Source organism: Artibeus jamaicensis, unplaced genomic scaffold (genome assembly GCF_021234435.1).
Source record: "Artibeus jamaicensis isolate MK-2021 breed Jamaican fruit bat unplaced genomic scaffold, CSHL_Jam_final contig_28, whole genome shotgun sequence".
Taxonomy (NCBI): domain Eukaryota; kingdom Metazoa; phylum Chordata; class Mammalia; order Chiroptera; family Phyllostomidae; genus Artibeus; species Artibeus jamaicensis.
Genome location: NW_026521620.1, coordinates 145,680 through 166,881, shown reverse-complemented (window position 1 = coordinate 166,881; position 21,202 = coordinate 145,680). Strand labels below are relative to the sequence as shown.

Sequence of the window (21,202 nt, the reverse complement as noted above, 5' to 3'; positions counted from 1 at the left end):
ATAAAATGTATCCACGAAAAATTCCAGAAGTAAGGGTGGGAAGTGGGGATGGCTGGGGTTGGGGGGAATTGTGGGGGGAAAGTGGAGACAATTACTAGAACAACAATAAACAAAAGTTAAAAAAAAGGAAGTTCCAGAGGTACAGCATTCTGGGAGAGCAGATCCTGGCTCTGTTCAGAGGCTGTCTTCTATTTTGCACCCATGTCTACATTGCTAGGAAGTGACACCTCATTAGAAATATTAGGAACCGAAGGAAATGCAAACTGGGTCTTGACTGAAAGAGGTATATTTCCCTCCACTGTGAAGAAAGCAGTTTTCATATGGCCTTAAATTTATTTCAAAGTCACTAAGTTTTAGAAAGGTGCTTTCTGACTACAAGCATCTGACATCTATTTTTTTAGGCCACTCCTTTAAAAATGTAACTGCAATTTGGTAAATGCAGATTTTTCCCTGCCCTTTTGAAATGTACATAAGTCTTCTCAAGAGCATTTTGCCAGTGTTACAAACCAGAGAATATCTGTCTAGAAGGGTGTGGCCCATTCTCTTGATTTGTACCTCCTGGTGTTCCTGTGTCCCAGCCTCTGAGGAAGAGTAGGATTGTAACTTGGATGGAGACCTTTACAGTTTAGTTGTAAAAAAAAACCTCTCGTCTGCATTTTTGAGCAGGTTTGCTTTTCTTTTGTGTAAAGCCAAGTAACAAACAGAGATGCCCATTGTTATTTCTCCTGTTCTTCAAATCTCCAAAGCATGTTTTTGTTTTGAAAAAATATCCTATTGCTCCTAAGGCTTTAATGTTGTACCCATTAAATTTATATAAAAATGTGCATTTGCACTAAACTGTCTTATTACAAGCTTAAAATAATATTTACAATATAAATGAAACAACTGAGCATTTACTGCACATTGTCTATAAGAGTTTATCTGTATGCAAAAATTGTGTGCATGCATATTATTACATATTTTAACTTTTTATTGTTGTTCAATTATACTTGCCCCAATTTTTCCACTGTTGCTCTCCCTTGCCCTGCCTACCTCCAACTCCCTCAGTCAGTCCCCTGTTGTGCATTACTGTGGGTCCTTTATACATGTTCTTTGACTAGACCCTTTCCCTCTTTCCTCCTGTTATCCCTCTCTCCCCTCCCCTCTGGTCACAGTCAGATTGTTCCTTATTTCCACATCTCTGGTTGTATTTTACTCATTTGTTTGTTTTGTTCATTAGGTTTCACATATGGGTCAGATCATGAGATATTTGTCTTTTGCTGTCTGGCTTATTTCACTTAGCATAATACTCTCCAGTGACAGCCATGCTGTCAAAAGGGTAGGAGTTCCTTTTTTCTTTCTGCTGTGTAATATTACATTGTGTAAATGTACCATCATTTTTTTATCCACTTATTTACTGATGGACAGTTAGGTGGTTTCTGGCACTTGGCTACTGTAAATAGTGCTGCTATGAACATTGAGGCACATAGCCTCTTTTGCATTGGTGTTTCAGGATTCTTAGGGAATAATCCCAGAAGTGGGATCACTGGATCAAATGATAGTTTCATGTTTAGTTTTTTGAAGAGACACCATACTGTTTTCCACAATGGCTGCACCAGTCTGCATTCCCACCAACAATGTACCAGTGTTCCCTTTTCTCCACATTCTCACCATCACTTGTTGTTTGTTGATTTGTTAAAGATGTTCATTCTGACAAGTGTGAAAGGATATCTCATTGTGGTTTTAAGTTGCATATCTTTGATAGCTAGTGATGTTGAGTGTTCTTTCATATGTTTACATGCCTTCTACATGTCCCCCTTCAGGTCCTTTGCCCATTTTTAATTGGATTTTTTGTCATCCTGGTGCTGAGTCCTATGAGTTCTTTATATATTTTGGAGATCCAATCTGTGTCCGGGGTACCATTGGCAAACATGTTTTCCCATATAGTTGGCTCCCTTTTCGTTTTCCTGATGTTTTCTTTAGCCATGCAGAAGGTTTTTATTTTGATGTAGTCCCATTTATTTATTCTTTTCTTGGTGTCCCTTGCTCTCGGGAACATATCTGTGAAAATATTGCTGTGTGGGATATCTGACATGTTATTTTCTATGTTTTCCTCTAGGACTTTTGTGGTGTCATGACTTACGTTTAAGTCTTTTATCCATCTTGAATCCAGAATTCAATTTTCCAGCCCTATTACATGGTCTTCAATAAAGCCCTTCTTTTAAATTTAAACTTCTTTGATGCATCTTTATTTTTACATCACTTACTTGTAGTTAGCTGATCCTGTCACCTTGCTCACAGTGCCAATTCTTACCATGTTCTCTAATCTTCCAGTTTCTTTCCTTCTCTGCTACAATCCTCCAAATATACATTTCCAGTTTGGCCCCCTCTCTTCTGACATGGTGTTTGCAGTGGTAGGTGACCTGACTGTCCACATCCTCCTGGGGCCCCAGGTTGCCTCCAAGCAGCCTTTCTCAGAATCTGAGAACATGTACCAGATTGAAATGGCACATTTCTGCTGTGATCTAACCATCAGCCGTGTTCTCATTCCACATCCATTTTTACTGCACCTCCAAAAAATCAAGATCACAGAGATTTTAAAAGATATTCTGTCATTAACCTCAACTACTGTAGTGAACATGCAGGTCCCTGTCATGTCAGCCACCCACAGGCATGTACTGAATGGCTCTCTTCCAAGCTCTCTCTGGCCTGCAGCTCAGGCCAGAGGTCAGTGTCCTCCTTTAGCATTTTCTTTGATCTTTACAAAGTCCACATTCCTGTCCTTGGAGAGACAGCAATCGGAATCTGGGAAATAAACCTCTCCTCTGATTCTTTTTTTTTATATTAAATTTTATTTAGTTACTTTTCAAGTACGTTTTTTAAAATCTATTTCTCCCATCCCACCCCACCCCCCCGCCTGGTCTCCCCCCTCCCTCCCATTCCCCCCCCCCCAGTCCTCATCTCTGTGTCTTTCATACTTGTTCCTCAAAATCTCTCCCCCTTTTTCCCCTTAAGTTCCCTTCCCTCTCCCCTCTGGTCGCTGCCCACTTGTTCTCTATTTCAGTGTCTTTGTTTTTATTCTGTTTGCTTGTTTGTTTTATTCTTTAGCTTCCTGTAAAAGGTGAGATCATATGGTATTTGTCCTTCAGCCGTGTCCTTCGGCCTATTTCACTCAGCATAATGCTTTCCAGTTCCATCCATGTTATTGCAAAAGGTAGTAGCTCCTTCTTTCTCTCTGCTGCATAGAATTCCATTGTGTATATGTACCACAATTTTTTGATCCATTCGTTTACTGATGGGCACCTAGGTTGCTTCCAACTCTTGGCTATTGTAAATTGTGCTGCTATGAACATTGTGGTGCATAGGTTCTTTGAAATTGATGTTTTAGGATTCTTGGGGTATAATCCTAGCAGTGGAATTGCTGGGTCAAAAGGCAGGTCAATTTTTATTTTTCTGAGAAAATTCCATACTGTTTTCCATAATGGTTGTACCAGTCTGCAATCCCACCAACAGTGAACTAAGGTCCCCTTTTCCCCACACCCTCTCCAACATTTGTTGTTTGTTGCTTTGTCTATGATAGCCATCCTGACTGGTGTAAAGTGGTATCTCATTGTGGTTTTAATTTGCATCTCTCTGATAGCTAACGATATTGAGCATCTCTTCATGTGTCTCTGGATATTCTGTATGTCCTCTTTAGAGAAGTGTCTGTTCAAGTCCTTTTCCCATTTTTTAATTGGGTTCGATGTCTTCTTAGAGTGGAGTCGTGTAAGTTCTTTGTATATCTTGGAGATTAAACCTTTGTCTGAGGTATCATTGGCAAATATGTTTTCCCATACAGTTGGTTGTCTTTTTAATTTAAAACTGTTTTCTTTAGCCATGCAGAAGCTTTTTATTTTGATGAGATCCCATTTGTTTATTCTTTCCTTTATATTCCTTGATTCTATTCTTTTCTTGCTTTTAGAGGTTTCTTGTTTGTTTATTGAGATCCTTGGAGAACTGGCCAGAGGTAGATTGTGTGTAGCTTAAGGTTAGGGCAGCAATGAACTTTCTTGGAACATCTGAGAGCTGTGAAGCCACAGAAATGGAACCAGGCAACAGTTTTGTTTTTTTTTAAACCATCCATCCTTACCACAAATAGGACCAGATGGTGCACTTGGGACTTTTATTCTGTATTCAAATGTACCATTGGCATTCATACTCAGAGACATGATTTCATTTAAAAAAATTATGGTGGTAAAATACACATGAGATAAATTTTCTATTTTAACCATTTTAAGGTACAATTCAATAGTATGAAACACATTCACATATCTGTGCAGGCATCACCACACTTTATCATTTTGCCATTCCATCAACAGTGCACAAGCATGCTGACCTGTCCGCAGTATAACAACCCACACTTGTTATATTATGGTTGTTTGTAATGGCTCCTTTAGTGGGTGTGACATGGAATCTTATTGTATTTTTAAGTCTCTTAAAAACTGAAGTAAAATTGACTTACAGATTTGTATTAGTTTCAGATGGACAACATGGTGACTTGGTATTTATACACATGAGAAATAGATCACTGTTCCAGTGACACATTTATTTTATGAGGAGACATTTGCACCTTTTAATTTCCTTCACCTATTTTACAAGCCTCCCACTCACCTTGCTCTGGAATCCACCAGTGTTTTTTCTTTTTTCTCTATGAGCTTGTTTTATTTTATTTTACTTTTTTTGCTGTTGTTGTTTACTTGTCTAGCTTTTTAGATTCTACAAAAAGTAATAGCACACACTATTTGTCTTTGTCTGTGAGACTTATTTTACCTAATATAGTACTCTCCAAGACCATTTAATTTGTCCTAAAGGGCCAGATTTCATACATTTTTATGGCTGAGCAATATTCCATTTAAATATACATATGCATTTACCATATATATCAAATTTATTTTATCCTTTGACCAGTGATGAACACCTAGATTGCTTCCCTATTTTAGCTATTAACAGAGCACAATGCTGCAATGAATTGAGGTGCATATAACTTTCTGAATTACTGTCTACATTTTTTTCAGACAAATGACCACAATTTAAATTCTTAAGTCATAAGGTAGTTCTACTTTTAATTTTTAAAGAATTCTCATTGTCTGTTTGGTTAGCACTTTTTTACCAGACATATTTTCTTACCACAGTTTCTGAACCTGACACAGCCCTGGTCCAGGGCTCTCACACTGAGCTCACCTGCCCTGGCTGTGTTGACCTGACCCTTCTTTAAAAAAAAATCTTCACAGCCTGCGTCTCACAGAACTGCAGCAACACAACCTCACAGTGGCCTGGGTGCCAAACTCTGCAGCAGCTATGCTGCTAGGTACCCATGTGCTGGGGTGCAAGGGTGGCGGATCTATGGAGTCACAGAGGAGAGAAACCTGCCTGGGTAAATGATGCTGTGGTGAGAAAAAGATATGAGCTAAGCTACCATTCACTCACTGGGGACACTTTTTCTGGGCTGACTTGGAAATATGCCTTCTCAGTCAAAACAAAGAATGTAAGCATCAACCTCTACAGCAACAATAAAATCCCCGTCAATTTAAAATAAAGCACAGGGAGCTCTGGCTGGTGTGGCTCAGTGGCTTGAGTGCCGGTCTGAGAACCAGGAGGGTCACCTGTTTGATTCCCAGAGCAAGGCACATGCCTGGGTTGTGGGCCAGGTCCCCAGTGGGGGGTGTGCATGAGGCAACCACACATTGACATTTCTCTTCCTCTCTTTCTCCCACCGTTCCCCCCTCTCTCTAAAAACGAATCAACAAAATCTTTTTTAAAAGTCCTGGAATTTATAAATAAAATAAAACAGAGGGAACCTGTCCTAATGTCTTTTCCTTGTCTTGGGGCCTCTGATCCAGTGTTGTCAACATCTTGTTGTGGCTGTAGAAGGAGAACACTACATGCTCCTGATGGAGAATAGCAATCAAAACTGGGCAAGTGGGGACGTGACGACTTCACCCAAAAATTCTGAATCTTAGTTGGTTTAACGTAAAACTTCCTGTGGTGGAAGAAGTATGGGTCATCTTGGATTATTGTCTGGAATAGCATGTTACAGTATAAGGAGGCCTTTTAATGTCTGAAGAAGGGAAACTGTGAAAATAGCTCTGAGGCTTAGAAAGCTAGGTTCTCACCAATTCGACACCAGCCCTTTGTTGGTGTTTCCCGTTTTTCTGTTTTTGGAGCCACATGAACTCTTGGGTCTTGAGGCCTTCAACCTCCGTCCCCTGTCTACCCCTCCAGTGCTCAGGCTATTTTTCCATGGCTTCTGGGTCCACAGTCAATTTGCAAACTTAATTTTTTTATTAATGATTTCTATAGTGTGTTTTCCATTACCATGTAGTCTCCTTGTACTCTTCTCCCCACCTACAATCACTGTATTGTTCAATCTGCAAACTTTAAATTGTGTCTATAGTAAGAGACAAAGAAAACACCACATACTGATAAAATGAGCAATTCAACAAGAAAATGTAATGTTTGCAAACATTTATGCACCTAACATAGGAGTACCTAAATTTGTAAACCAAATATTGATGGACATCAAGGAGAGATTTACAATAATACAGTCATAGTAAATAATTTTAATGCCCATTGAAATTATTGGAGAGATCTTTAAGACAGGAAGTCAGCAAAGATGAAACGGCTTTAAATGACACACTAGATCATATGGATTTAATTGATATATCCAGGAAATTTCATCCCAATTCAGCAAAATATACACATTTTTTTAGGTGCACATGGAACATTTTCTAATACAGACTACATGTTAGGACACAAAACAAGTCTCAATAAATTTGAGGAGATTGAAATCATATCAAGCATCTTCTCTGATGATAATGGTATGAAACTAGAAGTCAACCATAATAAAAAACTGAAAAACACATGTAATCGTGGAGGCTAAATATCATGTTACTAAACAATAAATATATTAACAATGACATCAGGAAAGAAATAAAAGTTACACTGAGACAAATAAAAATGAGATCACAACAACCCAAATCTATGGGACATGGCAAGAGCAGTCCTAAGAGGGAAATATAGCACATTACAGGCCTATCTCGGGAAATGAGAAGAAACTCTAATAAGCAACCTAATTTTATACTTAAATGAACTGGGACAAAATTAACAGACAAAGCCCAAAGTAAGTAGAAGGGAAGAAATAAAAATGATCAAAGCAGAAATTAACAAAATAAAGTCTAAAAAATAATATAAAAGATCAATGAAACTAAGAGTTGGTTCTTTAAGAAGATAAACAAGATTAATAAGCCTTTAACCAGATTCAGCAAGAGTAAAAGAGAGAAGACCCAAATAGATAAAGTCAGAAATAAAAAAGGAGAAGTAACAACTGACGCCACAGAAATGCACAGGATTGTACAAAACTATTTCAAACAATATGCCAGCAAATTGGACTACCTCTAAGAAATGGGAAGTTTTCTAGAAATGAAATATCTTCCAAAAATATCAGGAAAAATGGATAATCTGAATAGACAGATTAGAACTAGAAAAATTAAAGCAGTATATCAAAATACTTCCAAAAATTAATAAATGCTAGAAAAGTATTTGATAAAATTCAGTATCCATTTGTCACAAAAACTTTCTGCAAAGTGAAAGTAGAGAAAGTGAAGACCATATATGACAAACCCACAACCAACATCTGACACAATAGGCAAAAACTGATTGTGTTTCCGTTAAACTCAGGTACAAGACAGGAATGCCTTCTTTCACCACTCTCATTCAACATAGCACTGGATACTTACCAGAACAACCAGAGGAAATAATACAAGGCATCCAAATTAGAAACAGGAAATAAAACTATCACTATTCACAGATTACATGCTATTGTACGTAGAAAACCTTGAAAATTCATTAGATCTAGAAGAATAAACTTAAAATGAAAGAAGACAAGTGAAAGTTGCAAAAACATAAAACTCCTAGAAGAAAACATAGGTAGCAAAATCTCAGACATCTCCTGCAGCAATACTTTTTCCAGAATGTCTTCTAGGGTAAGGAGAAGAAATAAAAAATAAACAAATGAAACTACATCAGATTATAAAGCTTCCTCACAGCAAAAGAAACCATCAACAAAATGATAAGGGAGAACTGTTTGGGAGAACATATTCACCAGTGATACATCAGATAAGGAGTTAATTTTTTCAATATACAAGAAAATTTTATTTGAAAATACAGTACTCAATTTTTTAAGAGAAATGAGATTATCCTTACAGGTAAATTAAATGACTATGTCTTCTTATTTATTGTAAAGAAAGTGCCCTTCGAAAGGTATAATATGCTTTTAAACATGTAATGACTTTTGTGCAAAATATTTAGATCATATATGTACACATGTGAATGATCCTGTCTTTAATAAATCTGATTCTTCTTGAGAAACTATGAAAATCTTGTAGTGATGGCAGCAAGAAGAATAAGTCCACACATGCCAGCAATATCTCAGAGAGACAATGCTTAGTAAGAAGAAGAAATACTCTTCCATGTGTCTAATCCATTGTAGAATGTGGAGGACAACAGAATAGTTCAATTGTGTTTCGTGCCTTTTTAAGTGACAATTCCAGCATGACCCTGTTTTTTTAAATTATTCTGAAACACAGCATGAAAACAGTGCAGATTTCTCAGGGTCATTCCAGAGATTGAGTCAAGAAAAACATAAAAACCCAGGAGGGCAGACCCTCAAAAGCATCCCAGTGTCCCTTCTCCAGAGAACTTCACCAGGTTTTTGTGTCTTATTACCTTGTGAAAAAAATAATTTATTATCATAAATGAAGTTTTATTTTTCCAGGTTCTTTATTATTTAAGACATTTAGCAATTTTAAGTTTGGGGTCTTTCGTTATGTAGAAATAGATATCAAGAAGGAGACCCATTCTGTCATGGTTGGTGTGGGTCAAGGGGATTAAACTCAGGCCTGTGAACCAAAGGATTGTGAGTTTGATTCCCAGTCTGGGGCACATGCCTGGGTTGCAGGCCAGGTCCCCAGAAAGGAGAGCATGAGAGGCAACCACACATTGATGTTTTTCTCCCTTTCTCTTCCTCCCTCCCTTCCCCTCTGTTTACAAGTCTTTAAAAACTAGAAAAAATTACATGCAAACTCCCAAATATTAGAGCACAGCCATGTCCTCTGCAGCACTAGAACAACAGCTCCTGGTAGGCTGCTAGGCCTTAGGATGTTTGGAGAGTCTTTACATGGGTTTTTGTGTGAGCAGAAAGTCAGGCCTCCTCACCATAACCTGGGTTCTGTCACACCCCCTGACACATGGACAGGTGGGCCGAGCAGCATCCACCACGGATGGAAGTGATACATCTGGGATTAGACAAGGACAGGTGTCCAGACTATTCACACCTACCCCGTCAGCACCGTGACCTGTCACATAGCTGCATCTGTGAAATCACAGAAACTTTACTCCTGATAGTTAATAGAAAACAGATATGGTCCACTAACTTTCAGTTTATCCCAGCCCTGAATTCCCTCTTTCTCACACACACACACACACACACACACACACACACACACACACACACACACACACAAAATCAGTCACTCCCTTGCTGGTTCCCTGGCTTCTAGTTGGCCTTACCCATCAACACAAAAATACCACAAGACAAAGCTAACTTGCTGATGAAGCCAAGGCATGTCTGGAAATATGGGACTGAAATTTGGCTTTTCACAGCTCTCCCAGGCCAGGTGAACACTGCTGTGCCCCAGAATATGCAGTCAGAGCCAGTGGCATGTATATTTACTGGAACTGGACTGGTAACATCTAGCCCCTAGTTTTGTCTTCACTTCCAAGCCTGTCCTGCATATCTCACCTTCTCCAGGCCTCATCCTAGTTCCCTTGTTGGTCTGACTACTGTGCACTCAAATGATCTTCCTGACTCAAATTTCCAAGCTCCCTTTACTCCTCTTCTGTATTCTTGGTGTTCCCAATCTTACAAAGTCTCATCACTCTTCAAACTCCTAGGTCCTTATGGAATGTTTCTTTTGTTCTTTCCTTTGTCTCTTATCTGCTTCTTGTTTAATAACTTTGGCTGCTTAGTATATATGGTTTACCCTCTTGTCCCAATCTTAGAACACTGATCTGTGTTTTCAAGACCTCAGCTTTTTTGCCCACCCTGGGTCTCTCCCTGCATGCCCCTCCAAGGCTGGGAGAATGGCTACCCTCTCTTACCTGTACCAGCTCCAGTGGCTCCTCCCTCAAGAGTTAGTTCAGCCCCTTACTTGTATGGCTCAGCTGCATCCTGAGCTTCCCCAACAAAATCCTCCTGTATTGAATGGCCTTTAATCCATACAATGTCTAACATCACCAAACCAAAGTTTTGTCATTTCTCACCGTGACTGTGAGAAGACCGCATTTATTTTTGACCCCTCTCTATGCACTCCTTTGCTTACCCACAATCCACCTCTGACCAATTCTTCAAGGATTTCAGCCAAGTACTACAGGGATACAAGGAGCATTGAACACAAAACAGAACCATAAAAAAGACTTATTTCCCATTTCCCAGGTTCTGATTGCAGACTCTAGGAATGGGGCACATGAGTTTTTAAATACAACAAGAGAAATCAAAGAATGAGGACATTTATATCTGACCTGAGTTCCAGGTCACTAAAGGCATGAGACAGGGTCTCCCACTACAGGCCTGAGGGGGCTGATGTTTCCTAGAGACTCTGAGTTTCATGACAGAGTATTTTTTAAAATCTGTATGAACTTGTTACTTGAAGGTGAGTGAAAAAGTATGTGTAATAAGAACACGGTGGATGGTTAGGTTGCTGCAGAGGTTCACAGTTTCATACCTGCCCTTTCTATCAGATTCTAAGACAAAGGCCACTTTGAAGCAACCTGGTCCCCAGAAAAACCTGGGCAGTCAGGTCATTCTTTGTCATGAATGGTGATTCAGAAGGGAAGCAGAAATACTGGAAATTTTATTTGGGAAATTTTAGACAGATTTTTATTAAAAATTTAAGATTTGAAAATATGGTACTGATTGACACCTTAGACAAGATGACAGCATTAGCTAATTACAGGTAGGTGATGTCAGAGCAAAACATGCATCACACAAACTTAAAGAGGCAAGAAACACTATCAGAGACCATGAGATAGTGCAGCAACTCAGAACTCAACACCCCTGAAACTAAAGGCTGGGAGACCTTAGAAACAGGAGAAAGGACTGTTTATAGATCCATTACATGATAGATGCCTATAGGCATCTCCGTTTGCTAATTGGCTTTACAGAAAAGGAAAGTAAAACATTTCATAAAATCTTTTTAAAAAGGTATTTTATGTTTAAAGTTTAAAGTTTGTCATGTAAGTTGGGTTTCTATCTTCCCACAGAGACTGACAAACTGTGATGTGAAAGATTAAGTTTTAAGGGATGGGACCAGACCCTTGTGACAGATGCTCTCTGACTCATAACACTGGCAAGAAGATTGAGACTCACATGTATTTCAAAAGGGCAAAGAAAGAATCTGCAATTAAAAATTGCAAATACATTTCTGAAGAAACTGCTCTGAGAAAATGGAGATGACCAGAGGCCTGCAATCAGAAAGAACTTGTCTGAAGGCAAGTCACTCCGAGGGAATATTTAGTTCTCTAGCTCGTAGCAAAATGGCTTTCTGCACAGTAGAGGGAAACACAACCAAATTTCTTTCATCCAAGACAAAGTTTTCATATCTATAAGTTATTGCAATTTATGAAGAGGTGGAAGTTTCCAGCAAATTATAAGTAGGTACAAAATAGCTGAGAGTCCCTGAAGAGAGCCAGCATCTGACCTCTCAAACTGCCATGCCTCTGGAGCTTTCCATTACAATCTTATGTTTTTCCCCCACAGCCGCCTTTCCTTTGATCAAATGTCTTCTCTCTCTCTCTCTCTCTCTCTCTCTCTCTCTCTCTCTCTATATATATATATATATATATATATATATATATATATATATATTTCTTGATGCTGCAACATGGCTGGAGTCACCTGATTTGATTGATTAGTTACCCAATGAAGGGTAATTGACATTGACCACATAGTTTTTTTCTGATGCATGTTTTCTATGAGAACTAAAATGAAAGTTTAAATGGCCACTTGAAGTTAGGAAGCTTCAACCTCACCCTTCACCTGCAGTCTCTCCAGGTTTGGGTGATGCCCTCTTCTCCAAGAGATACCAAAAGGCCCACCAGGTCTAATTTAGCTTCAGAAAGGGTGAGGTCATTTCTAATTCCATAGGTATCAGTTTGAAGTGGGGTATTGGAGCTGAAGCCTTGGTTTTATTACAAAAGTTTCTAATTATATCTTGTGAACAAAGACAACAGATGTACTCAATGTATGCAAATACTTTTATTACTATATAAATAAGAATAGTTGAGAGTTTAGAAATCTTTTGAAAGATGTCAAAGTGAAAGACAAAGAGCAGTGTTGATACCCAGGTGTTGTCCATCCCCACCATCTACAACCGTGTCCAGATGATGCTTGCATGTTTGCCTGCAGATGAGACAAAGCTCAGATACTACGAGTTCATCACCTGCTCCCATTGTCATTGCTGGACAAATGCTTCTTCTTTGGAGGACTTGGTGTCACCTCCATTGTGGACATGGTACAAATGAAACCAAACAGAGGTTGAATTTGGCCTGAAATATGACTTTAAGTCAACATTAATAACAAGGTCAAGTCACATTTTTAAGTGTTTATTGACTCAATGCAAATCTTTTAAGAAATATTCATCTTGAGAACAAATCTATTATGATAATGTAAAGAACTTTATTTAGAGTTTAATAACATAGAGAGGGAAGGAGGGTCACTGAGATAGCACATGCAGCCTAAGGACCCAACTTTCAGCAGAACTGATGGGGTTGGAGACTTTACACTGGTAAATCCCGGCGTCTTCCCTCTGGACAGGGTCTATGGTGAGGTTTCTGTGGTCCTGGGACAGCTTCCTTCTTTCTGAGAGCTGAAGATTCATGCCATTGAACAACCACTGGGTGGATGCCGCATTTGTGTCGCAGGTCAGGACCACAGCATCCTTATTCTCTGTGACTATGGGGTTGCTGACAAGGAGGGTGGGCTTTCTCACGGGCTCTGTGGAGAAACAGAATATGACTGATTGAGAGTGGGCTTGGGACATGGAGTCATGCTGCTTCCTCAGAGATCTCAGCCACTCACAGTCCACAGGTCACCAACATGTGGTCCTGACATTTGCAGAAGGTCAATTGTTCAGGTAACAACATGTAAGGTCTGTGGGACTCTGCTTTAGGGACTGTATCTCCATGTTTCTCAGTTTATTCTCAGTGAAGGAGAATGAGTTCTTGGCTGCCATGTTTCATTGTATTTGCCATGAAATATTCACGGTATCTGATCTAAATCATAGGACAGAAGAGCTGCTCAAATCAGGGGCATCTGTTATTGATCGACTCCAATCCAAGAGATATCACCCCGGGTTAATACCTAGTGAATGAAGAGCTTCAAGAAGCACCTTGTATCCTCATTTGCTTTCTGGGGATGCTTACTGACCTCTTCTAAGTCCCCCAGGACCATCAGCCAATATCCAAATAATTGTTGAACTGCTCTCTCCACACACAGTCTCAAGTGAAAGCCCACACTCCACTTCTGCCAAGATGTGATTCTTGGGGCTGAGGAATAGTTGGTGATTGGCTCAGGAGCCCTGTGACTCAGGCACCCATTAAACTGTTACCCATTGAGCCCTTCTTAGGAGTTAAAGCACCACCAGACACAGGCTCCCCAGGGTATAAGGAGTCAAGATTCCAGGGACAGGTTTCTAGAAAAGGGCTTCTGATCTCAGCTCTGTGAGAATTTCAAGGACTCCTCAGCCAGAAGTTGATCAAGCCCTGAAGCCATTCCTCATGGCCATTGTCATGGGAAGGTGCTTCTGGGGCTGAACTGAGACTGGTCTCTCTCTGCTGAGTTACTTTCATTAGACTGGTCCTTCTGTCTGCAGTGACTAACCACAGGGCTGGAATCTGGGAAGGGAACAGAGATCTTGGGGAGTTTGTCTCCACTGGGTGTGTCCTGCACTAAAGGCCAAATCCCAACCTGGGATGTGATGCAGAGGGATGTGGAGGCAGAAACCAGAGTGTCAGTCCTGTGTGTGAAATAGAATTCACCCCACCCAACACCCAGAAGTCAGAGAGCAATCACTCACGGTATACATTAAGTCGTCCAAATCCTATTTCTTTTTTTGAACCTGGAAGGTTGACTACTACAGTATAGACTCCTGCGTCCTTCATGGTGACCTTCTTTATCAGCAAGGACCCATCATAGACGATATTTTCTCGACCGCTGTTTGCAGCCTCAATTATGTACATTCTTAGGTTTATGAAAAGAGATGCGATAGCCTGCTGGCTTTTCACCCTGTCTCCCCTGTACCACACAATGCCTATATAATCAGAAGGTACATTGCGGAGACGCAGACGCACATCTTTCCCCTCAGCAACATTGGTCGACACAATAGCAAGCTGGGCAGTGGTTGGCAGGCTCCAGAAGTTTAAGAGTGAGACTAGGAAAAAAGAAAGACATTGAGCAATTTTTAGATCTATGTATTGGGAGGGAAAGATAAAGTCCTGGATCCCCAACAGGTCTCTTTTATCTCAGCCTTGATGTGTGGGTACCCAATGGTAAACGTCAATGGCAGGCCACCATTACTTCAGATCTTCTGAAACTTCTACTTTTTTCTGTTTCAGATAATTTCCTCCAGGTGTTGGCATGGCTCACCCCCCCACTGCTTCCAGACCCCTGCTGACAGTCAGGGGCATCTTGAAGAAACACCTGTGCTGACAACCTTCTCTAAGATTCTGTCTTCACTTTCTGACCTGCCTCTGCTCTGCTTCACTCATGGTGCTTGTGGGTGCCTGACATAACATCTAGGTCATTCCTTGTCCCTCACTCTCCCCACAGGTCATGAGCTCCATGTGAGCAGAGGCTTGTCTGATTTTTTTTGTACCTTTAGTGACTGCAACAAGCTGCAAATGCCTGTGGGTGAGTGAATGACTGATCCCAGGGTCCTGCTCCTTCTGGGGTGTACTTGCTTATTACTGTAGTTGGTAGTAAAGGCAATGTCCAGAGCACCTGGTTAATTTTTTTGTATTTCCTGCCATAAATCATTATTATTATTATCAATTTTTATAATTCAATATGATGAATAACTTAAGAAATGAACAGCAATTGAGGTTTTCCTGCCTCTCACCATTTCCAGATTATGAGATTTTCCTCTTGCTGAGCCCCCTTCCTCATCCTACTCTGCTCCTTTTTACTTTACCCTCAGGTCCAAACAGAAGCCTTCCCTCTTTTCTCAGAGCACTGGTCTCTTCAGCAGATACCAGGCAGCCTCTCTGTCAGATCCTCAGTTTACCCCAAGGAATTGTCTCCTACTTACCAACCAGCAGGAGCCCTTGCCAGTGGACAAGTCCTCTGTGGGTAGAGACTGAAGGGGATCCCATGGTATACGTTGTCTTCTCTGTGGCTCCCTCCTTGAGAAAACCTTGAGGTCCAGTAAAGCTCACAGGCACCTCTGTCCTGACTGGTGCAATCTGCTGTGTTTTATACCTGCGCACTGAGTTTATTCTGAGGAAGATTATGGTTCTTGTCATATGACTGGGGGTGGGGTCTTTGCCCAGGACCCTCCCACTCCCTGACCTCATTTTTGCCACTCTGTCCTTTCCTAGCATCTTACTGGCCCCCTACATTTTGGTTTTGGGGAACTGTTAAAGCCTCTGAACACCACACACAGGATACACTCAAACTCACACACAGATACACACAGAGGTACACACTCACATGCTGTGTTGGAAAAGCATAGGCCTGGAGTGACTGAGTTTCAGGTATTCCTCACAACTCCCTGTCAGGTGCACAGTAGCCTCTCCCTCAGCCCTCTCCCTTTGACATTTGACTTTTTCCTTCAGAGCAGGAGTTCTTGGGCTGCTTCAGAGAAACCTGTCACAGGGATGTCAACCCTGCTGTGCATCAGAAGAGAGATTGCTTTTACTGGCGCATAAATATTACTGGCAATAGCAAGGCTGATGGGGTCACATGTGTCCTGAGATGATGGCCTCATCACCCCAGCACTGGCCTCTGCTGTGTCTTGGTCTTGAGTCTGTCAGCAACACACAGAGAGCCCCAAGTGACCCCAAAATGGGGACTATGTCTGTTTGTGACACAGAAACCCAACTGGGCACTGGGTCTCCCCATGTTCTCAGATGCTCTGAGAAGGTTCTGTTTCCTCCCAACAGAAAGGTCACAGAGATGACTCTGGCTGAGAAGGGGTCAAGCTTCATGATAATTGCAGAGGGAACCCTTCTTTTATCTCAACTTGTCACCAGACTGCTTTTGCTTCCAGGGACAAAGACAAAACCAGAAGTCTCAACTGGACCTGCAGTGACTAGGGACGTGTCCTGTTTATCTTTGAAAATGGGACTTTGGTGAAAGGCCAGGTGTCTGGGGGCTTCGTGGTCACGGAGGGACAGTTTCAGGGAGACTATTCTTTTCCACATCTGCTGATGGAGCCTGTCCTTGTGCTCCCTGAGTGTTGGGACAACCTCTGGTTGCTGCCTGCGAGGCTTTCTTGTGGTCACCTTGCCTTGCCCATGCGTGTCCACACTGTAGGGAGCAGCAGAGAGATCCCTGAGGGAGCAGGGCTGCTGGATCCTGTCAAAGTCAGAAACACACATATTTATCGAGTGTTTGTGAGCCAATCTTACATCATATGCCTGGAAGCAAGATCTCAAATCCCTCTAATAATGTCAGTTTTGCAGCTTATTATATACATTAAAATCAAAGTAAAAGATGAAAAGAGCTGCCTGAAATTAATTAGGAGGTAAGAGAAAGCATAGCAGGGGAATCTCTAGAACTGGATAAAAAGCAAAATGGAGAAATACATACTTTTTTGTTTTTACAATGGTGGGAACAAGGTAATTAATTTTCACAGCACATGGACAGGGTAGGTAGGAAGCCAGATCACATGAGAAGCTCTGTGTTCCCTGTTCTGGTGCCAGAGCTCTGCCTTTCAATGGTTTAACAAAGAAAACTACTCTTTGTGTCAGAGATATGTCATCCAAGATGCATAAGAACAGGAGACAGGGCTCACTTAGGGTGGTCTGGCCTTTGCTGAGAAAGCTCTATGCCAGGGATGTAGCTATCTGCCATCACCTGCCCAGTTAGGAACTTCTGGTCAGAGCATCCTGTGTGGTTACTTTTGTTCACTGAGCTTGTCATATTTATTGCACGGCCCCTTTTGTGTTCACAGTCACTGGAAGGAGCAGTGGGAGAGAATGGGCTTGAGGGAGGGGCCTAAAAGGGCCTTTTATATCAAGTGATAAAAAGAAGATGTCATCTCCACCTCCTTAGCCAAAACCACATTTATGTGTAAATTTGCTGTGTGTTGTCTGTGAGGTTCAGTGTCACTCTTTGGAGGGAAGGTGAAGACTTGCAGCCAGTGTCAGGGCTGCACCAAGGATGCTGATCAGGATCCAGAGGGTGGGAGTTGACCCTGAGCCCAGGAAAGAGGTGGACTCTGACTTCCAGGATGAGAGAACAGTCAATCAGGGCTCTGTCTCTGTGGGTCCCTGGCCCCCTGACTCCATCCCAGGGCAGGGTGAGCCCAGTGAGTAGACAGACAGACACTGTGCAGAGTGTTCTGAGTCCATTGTCAGGGGAACCTTCTCCTTAGGAAAATGGGCTCTTTCAAAAGATCTCAGTCCCCAAGGTCCAAACAAATGGGTCTTGTGAGACCTCTCCTGAGACTTCTGGGAGAGGATTCTAGTCTGAAGTGTTAATCCCCACAATACACTGTGTGTCCCTCATCACAACATTGGAGTATTGCATTCAAGTCATCTGTGCCCCTGTCTGTCATCTGCTCTGGGCCTTCCCGAAGGGCCCAGGAGCTGGAGCAGTTGAGTGGAGACTCAACCAGGGGACCCTGTGTGTTCTTCTGTTACAGGAGTTCAGGGCCCATGGGACCCTCAGCCCATGGATCCTGGGTTCTTCTGTCCATGCTGCATGGGAAGTACCCCCGGGACCCACAGGACAAGCTTGGGTGGAGAGATGTCTCCAGGGACCACAGGCAGATGTCTGACAATAAACCAAAGACCTTGGGGATGGGGAGTCATTCCCTAAGTTTTTGAAGTCAGGGTGTGCTCAGTCCATCTTTGGTAATAACACTACCTGGGGTGAAGAGGGCTCCAGAGAATCTGCCAGGTCAGGTCTCTATGAAAAAAGGAAGGAACAGGCTGCTGTTCCAGTCACTTTTTGTAGCTGGATGTAACTTCTCAAGGTCACTTACAAGTTGGGGACAGGGAGGGCTGTGGTTTTCTAAGAATAAAGGGGGATCTAACCTATCAGACTTAGGAGGTCCCTGTTCTTTCTCCTGATGATACAAGGGGTAAAGGCCCAAACCTAAAACATCTTGAGTCCTTGGTGACCTCCTCCCATATGGACCCCATTTTCTTAATGTCTGTGATGAACATGTACTCACCTCAGTGTCACACAGGGTGACAGGCCCCCATTGTGTGCTTTCTCTTATCCATTTAATGAGTGTTACCCAAGCATCTGTGATGTGTCAGACATTGGGCTGGGCCCAGGGATCTCCACACACACACAATATACATATATTTGTGCTTATGAAGTTTATTTTGTAACAGTGGGACAGACTTTTAGGTAAACCACAGCAGTAAAAATGTAATTATAAACCAAAGAAGGACAGTGAATAAAACTTTCTGGTGCATCCAGAGTTTGTACTTGAGGGCTGATAGGCTGATATGGGCTAATAGTGGTTTTGCCTCCCTGCTCAGTGTCAGGGCAGTTCTGCCCTCACTCATTTAACTCCTAGACCGTATTTTACCCTGGAGACAAGATCCAAAATTCTCAGCTCAGTGAAACACCGGATGTCTTCCAGACCACACAGGGCAGGGCCTAAAGCCTATGTCTTTCTCAGCAACCCAATATCGATGCAGCTGATCTCAGCAAGGGAGGATCAAAGACCCAGCTGGTCATGGTGTGACTGCAGAAACTGCAGGGGAGGCTCCAAATGCCCAGCTCTGCCTGGCTCCTCTGTGCTTCCAACACCAGCAGCAGGAGCAGCAGGAGCAGCAGGAAGCTTGGTGGTGGGGCTCTGCCAGGGCTCTCCAGAAAGGGGACACTGGCTCTCTCTTTTGTTCATTTTAGAGAGAAGGGGAGGGAGGGAGAAAGAGAAGGAGAGAAACATCAATGTGAGAGAGAAACATCTTTCAGTTACCTCTTGTACTTGCCCAGACCTGGGACCAAACCCACAATGGAAGCATCGCCCTGACCAGAACCAGCAGCACTTCCCTTGTGGGATGGTACCCAACCAGCTGAGCTGAACAGGGGAGGGCCCGGTCCTCTTTCTGAAGCCACTAATTTAAATCACTGTCTGAGTCTCTACCCACAGCCTCCCAAGAAGACAGAAGGCCCCTCAGAGACAGTGCTGGCTGTAGCCTGCAGGTGCTTCGGTGGGACCCAGGTCTGGCCTTTCCCGCAGTCTGGGCTCACATCAGGCACTTTCCCTGCTGGCACTGGAATGATGAAAGAACTCCGTGCTGAACGTGTGCTCTCAGAGTCCCGCAGGTGCAAAGATCCTCACTGATTCCCAGTGCCAGAAAGCACACTGTCCCCTCTCCCATCTCTGTTACTGTACCACCAGGATCCCTGCCCGTGGTTAAGGCCCCTGGCTCTTAGGGGTGGAGAGCTCTTCGGGCACCCTTTCTCTCTGGCTCCTCAGCTGGTGCATGGGGGCTCTCACAGACTGCATTTCACACCCTCTTATCAGTCTCTGTGTATCATCTTCTCAGTCACTTTTTAACTAGAAGTCATGACACCTACCTCTAAAAGAAAATAATAATTTTCTCTCATTTTTTAAAACTCCTGTATCCAGACCCATAATCAAATTAACAGAAGACAATATAAACAGCATACTATTGTAATAGGACAAATCACTCTTTTCAGGCCCTCTTTGCCAGAGCTGGCTTGACTGATTCTTGTTTTATGCACCTCTATTCTCAGGACTAGAAAATTCCTGAAAGCATCCTGAAGGCACAGAGGTTCTGAGAACTTACAAAACCAGATGTGCCAGACTGCAATGCCTGGACCCTGCAGTCAAAGATAACATGAGAACGAGCTGCAGCCTGAGCAACACCACATGAAACACCCTGCACTACAATCACCCCAATTGCCTAACAAAAGCTCAAAGCCCTTACATTCATTGCTGGTGTATTTCTGCACACCAAGCCCATCTCCTATGTTGGAGAGTGGATAAAAACTTTACTCTCTGCATTTTCTTCGTGAATTCTTTCACAGCCTGCGTCACTACCTATTCTAACATTTTGGTGAACTGTATGGGGAAATTCTCTATTTCTCCTTCATCTCTGTGTCCTAAGACTTGTAGCTAGGGGAGCAGTGGGCAGGGGAATCTCCACCCAGGCTTACCTCCTGACCCTGTCTCCATGAGTTTTGCAGAGATCATTCTAATGCTTTCCCACCTCTCTGTGCTCTGTAGACAGCCTCCTCCCCACTCAAGGTCACAGCCAGTTATCAATCAGGAAGTCTTTCTGAATCTCAGGGTGTTAACATCCACTGAAATGGAAGTGATAGTTCTGTAGTCATCTTCTGGTTTCAACCCCCCATGTCGGCTTTGCAGGGACTCAGCCTCGGGTGGGATTCCTCCTGACCATTTTCCTTTCTAGCTTTTGTCTCATCCTGTGGCTCAGGTATGCCCAGCTTTGGGACAGACCTTCTCGGTTGGTCTGCCCTTGGATTACAGGTGCTCAGCTCAGGCAACAGATCTCCAGGTTGTTTGAGAAAGTGATGCCCATCTCAGACCCTCCCTTCCCTCTGCACATCCCCATCCCTGAGGTGCCTTTCCCTTTCTTTTGTATAATCCTCTTCATGGGTAACACTTAATCGACCCCACCCAAGGACTCTCCATTGGGACGCCTTCTTACGAACCTGAAAGTTCTGGTATTTATCGACCTCCAGCCCAAGTGCTTCGCTTTCTATTGCACTATGGCCTGGATCCAATACAAACTGGGTGACCAGGGGGGTTGGCCCATGGACAGATCTCTTAACTATAATACTCTCTTCCAAATCAACCTTCACTGTCACCATCTCCATCCCCTCCTCAGGTTTAGTTCTGGAGAGGAGACAGGATTTTAACTTTCAGCAGGGATTTAAATTTGCCTCACTCATACA

General features: G+C 42.5%; 1 protein-coding gene across 1 annotated transcript in view; it reads right to left on the bottom strand.

The window, feature by feature from the left end:
* LOC119055439 (carcinoembryonic antigen-related cell adhesion molecule 5-like) overlaps positions 1-21,202 on the bottom strand; it is a 133,405-nt gene that overhangs the window by 23,628 nt on the left and 88,575 nt on the right. The window contains exons 6-9 of the mRNA XM_053662782.1: positions 20,960-21,143; positions 16,007-16,097; positions 14,151-14,504; positions 12,824-13,069 (exon numbers count right to left, since the gene is read on the bottom strand). Coding sequence (XP_053518757.1) covers positions 12,824-13,069; positions 14,151-14,504; positions 16,007-16,097; positions 20,960-21,143 — 875 coding nt within the window. The remainder of the gene's footprint in view (positions 1-12,823; positions 13,070-14,150; positions 14,505-16,006; positions 16,098-20,959; positions 21,144-21,202) is intronic.